This window comes from Macadamia integrifolia, unplaced genomic scaffold (assembly GCF_013358625.1).
Source record: "Macadamia integrifolia cultivar HAES 741 unplaced genomic scaffold, SCU_Mint_v3 scaffold1906, whole genome shotgun sequence".
Taxonomy (NCBI): Eukaryota; Viridiplantae; Streptophyta; class Magnoliopsida; order Proteales; family Proteaceae; genus Macadamia; species Macadamia integrifolia.
Window position 1 is genome coordinate 66,696 of NW_024868411.1, and position 4,516 is coordinate 71,211.

Genomic DNA, 4,516 nt, shown 5'->3' on the forward strand with positions numbered 1-4,516 from the left:
CTAGTTACTTAATTACTGGGCCGGCTAATGAGAATTTTACATGCCATGAAGGTGTATCATCCTATCCTATCTTATAGGATAAGGGAAAAGGTTCCTACATCCCTTGATTCAATATGTCATTTAAGTGACCATACCCTACCAGGTGTCACCCTTACCAATAATCAGCCAACATGAAAACGGCAACAACTAATAATTATAAAGCATCACTGTATTATTCTTTAAGATCAGTTATTGACAATCATCTTATACGAATTTGCCTTAAAAGTTTTTTGTATCAAGCATCAAGCATCAAGCATCAAGCATCAAGCATCAAGCATCAATCATCAATCATCAATCATCAATCATCAATCATCAATCAATAGATGCTTAGTAACATAATTTCATAAATACATACATTAACATTGTTATAAATACAGGCTATAGGCATTATGGCACTGAAGTAGAGTCCAAAACAGAATTGTAGAAAAGCAGCCGGCTGATATTACCCAACTTGAGATGGAAACTACTACAACATCAAATCCATTACTTTCAAACTTTAAGGAATGTGTTCACACTTACTCATTATCTGTAAAATGGAATTTGCTTTTCTTTGGGCTCTATTGGTTCCATTCCTAGAGATTTCTATTAAATAATCATACACACCAAATTGAAGAGCAGCTAAAATGAAAGAAGAATTGTGCAACCCCAACTCAAGAAGAACTGATATAGCACACTCTTTCGTCTTGGGGGCTCCATCTCTAATGAATTCAACAAGAGTTTCAATGAAAGAGAGCTGTCCAATAGCATTCCTCCCTTCAAGATGCGATGCAAGGAGTAAGAAGATCGAGAGCGCCTCATCAACCATGCCCAAATTCTTTTCAGTGAGAAAAAGAAGCAATGGTTTAACAATACCTGCCTTAATCGCTCTAGCTTTATTTGCTGGGTTTAGAGATAAGTTAAAGAGTGCAGTGGCAGCATCCTTTTTACCTCTAATTGTTCCGTTGTGCAACAAATCTACTAAAGGTGGGATACCATCTGCATTTCCAATAGCCACTTTATTTTCATCCAGTATTGATAAACTAAACAATGTTGCTGCAGAGTTCTCTTTGGCTTCGATGGTTCCATTTTGTAAGACTTCAATTATAGCTGGAATGGCTCCATGTCTAGCTATCAGCCTCTTGTTTGCCTCATCAATTGAGAGATTCAATAAAGCCGTCACGGTGTGCTCTTGGATTTTGGAATCTGGATAAGATAAAAGCTTAACTAAAAGGGGAATTCCTCCACTGCTCGCAATCAGGACTCTATTGTCAGGGTTTTCTTTAGAGAGCATTCGGATCTTGGCCGCAGCTTTTCTCTGCACTTCCAATTGACTCGATGATAGATTTTTTACCAAGGAAAAAATTTCCTCTTTATGTTCAATGGAGCTATCTGAATCGATATTAACTTCTTTTTTAGGTAATTCAACATTATTCTTTTCACACCAATGTAGAATAAGGTTGCGAAGGGCAAAGTTTGGTGCGAGAGCCAAGTGAACTAAAATCTGTCCGGTCTTTGGGCAAGTTCGGTGGTTGGAATCCAACCATTTATGTATGCTTTCTCTTTCATAAGTCTGCATGAGATGGAAAAAGAAATACAATAAAGCATCAGTGATATTAACTATATTAACTACTTCGACTATTAAATTAAACATGTCTTAATGTTGGACACTGAAATGATGTGACTTACGTGTTGTCTACCGATCTTAGTTATGGTCGTACTATTAAAGTGGACTGAAGTAGTATATATGCATAATATATTCAAAAATATGTAGTGCTAACTTATTGGATCACTTTCATTTAAAAGAATTCCACTTTAAACCCCCCCCCCCCCCCTTTTTTATACACACATGAAAAGGGAAAATTTTTCATATAAAATTAGTAAAAAATACTAAGATTTTAACTTGAAAAATTGTCTTTCACATGATACCAACAAATAAACAAATCCTTATAGGTGACAACAAAAACTCTATTTGGTGCAACTGAGTTTACCTGTCCAGTCGCCACAATAACAGGATCTGTCATAAGCTCAAGCGTGATGGGGGCAAAGGAATTCGTGAGGGATTATCAATGAAGGGGACTTCTCAAGTGTTCTAGGCACAGAAGATTCATTAAACAAATTGTGCTCCTCAACCCCAGCAATTTGTTTGAATTTGCTCAAAATATCTAGTAGCTGTTGAGTGCTTTCCGCATTCTGCCCAGACCTATCTTTGATAAGTTTCCTTATAGCAATTGTTTCTGCCTTCAAATCTGCGACAGTATGCAACTCCAACTTTTGTGCTAGCCTTTCTAGTATGGCACTGTCTGCATTTCTGTCTTCTTTTTTAGGGAACACCACCATCATATCCATTGCAAACTCTAAATCTTGAGTATCTCCCCGCCTTTTTGCTCTTTTAAGCTGTGAGCGCATTAACTCCACCTAAATCCATAATAATAATAAAATAAAAGTAGATGGCTGTCATGTATGAGGATCAAGTATCATTCAATTGGAAGAAAGCTGCACTACTTGGCTGCAAAAGTATTTCGCCAGGAGGTCTACCTATATACTGATTCCACTACATTAAGGAAAATTCCTACAATAAAGATGATAGCTCTAATTCAAAAGTTCGACAAAAAAAAAATTTAAGTTCTTTTCACTCTGAAAAGTATCTATCATTTTCATTCTTGAAAGCCATCCCCGGAAAATGTTCATTTTCTATTAAATATCAAAGTTATCAATCATTTTTGTTACATACAAGGCTAAACATGTAAAAGCCAAATCAACATCATTCTTGGCAATTCATCTGATTACTCCTGCTTTTTCATCAAAATGACAATAGATACTCATATTTCAGTGATCATTGTGTTGCCTTATCATTCTGACACAATAGAATCTAGAGAGAGAGAAAAAAAAAAAAAAAAAAAAACCGAAAATCCGACTGACACCCTCAACGAAGGTTGCATGTCCTGATTCAACCCCACACATCTTCTCAGACAAGATAACTCATAGAGAATGGTCATGGATATCCTACAATACCCTGTACACATTTGCATTGAAAAATAATATCAAAACCAAAGCATTAGTTTCCTCCCCAAGGATTTGATTCTTGATTCAAGTTGGGTTAGGACATTGAGAAAATTCAATCCACTCCAAACCCATTACCCATTTAGCAATTGTGTGATTTATTCTAAAAATTTATTCCCTTACCCTCCCCCAAATAAGAGAATGGAAATATTTTACCAGATTATAGTGGATCTCACCAAATTAAAATCTATATCTGGGCCCAAAAAAATTCAAAAAATTCGAGGGAGCACTAAATCATAAGAGAGAAAGAAGAGGAATTACTTGTTCTTTCACTTCATCTGATATCTCAAGCTCATCATAAGGCATACCCTCCAAAGCGACATTTATTTTTTCAGAAGTGGCATAAAATCTTCCCATGACTCCCTCACTCTCAAATGACTAAAACAGAGAAATCAAAGCACAAAAACTCTATCAGTAATAGAAATCAAAATCAAGAAATCGATTCAAATTATTCTGAAACCGGAAAATGGAGGGATTTGTTAGAGCTAAAGAACTAAAAAACAAACCAGGTATATCTTGCTTCCATCATGACAACACTTCAACAACTTCTTTGCAAAAAGGAGTGCCTTCTTCAAATCGTTCAAACATTTCAGAGCAGCATCTGGAACAAGCCCCTCAAACTCACAGATTTCTTCCAAAAGAGGCACTAACAGCTTCATACGCCTCACAAGATTAAAGCACTCCTTCTTCTGGGTCCATCTGTACTCAGTGACCAATCCAACAGTCTCAATCAAATCCATCAGCTCCTGAATCAAATAGCTTTCCTCTGTTTCATTGGACACATTTGAGATATTCCCTTTGCCTGTGACGATTTCTCCCCCTCTTCCCCCTCCCCCTCCCCCTCCCCCTCCCCCCTCCATCACCACTTGCTCCTCCATTCGCAAAGAGAGAAATTGAATGGGTGTTCCTTAGGGTTTTTGTTTCAAAAAAAATTAGGGTTTCAGAGGGGAAGACAAGACAGAAGGTGGATAGGGTATGGACGACGAAGGGAACGAAGAACCACGCCCTAACCCTACTAAGCCATAGACTATGAGAGAGCTGTTAGTTGTTTCTGTTGAGGTTGAAGGTTTTCGAGGGTTTTTTGGGTCTGATTAAAGCTTTTAGAGTGATTTTCGCGGGTTTCGGTGGTTCGAGAGAAACCATTTTTTGAAAATTAGTTATAGATTAACGGACACGACGTGGTGTTCTGACGAAAGACAGGACGATAGCTGTTACTCTTTTATTTGAAGAGAGAAAGTACGGATCCCATTCCCAGTATGACGAAAAGTCACGCGTTTTGACGAGCTACTCCTCTGCTTGTCAGTTCTCAATTACGTTTTTACCGCTTGACCAAGATGCAACCCAGTGCATATTAGCCATAGATTCACTTGGATAAAAATGGTACATCGTAGTATTTTTTAGGGAAAATTACATGATTACCCACCTTTGGTTTTTTCTT

General features: G+C 37.4%; 1 protein-coding gene across 1 annotated transcript; it reads right to left on the reverse strand.

The window, feature by feature from the left end:
* Positions 1-361: 361 nt before the first annotated feature.
* On the reverse strand, positions 362-3,891 carry LOC122065156 (U-box domain-containing protein 15-like). Its single transcript, XM_042628961.1, is given in 5 exon segments — positions 362-1,588; positions 2,007-2,057; positions 2,059-2,433; positions 3,340-3,456; positions 3,585-3,891. Coding segments are annotated over 5 exon segments (1,830 nt in total). The 5' UTR covers positions 3,819-3,891; the 3' UTR covers positions 362-535.
* Positions 3,892-4,516: the final 625 nt, after the last annotated feature.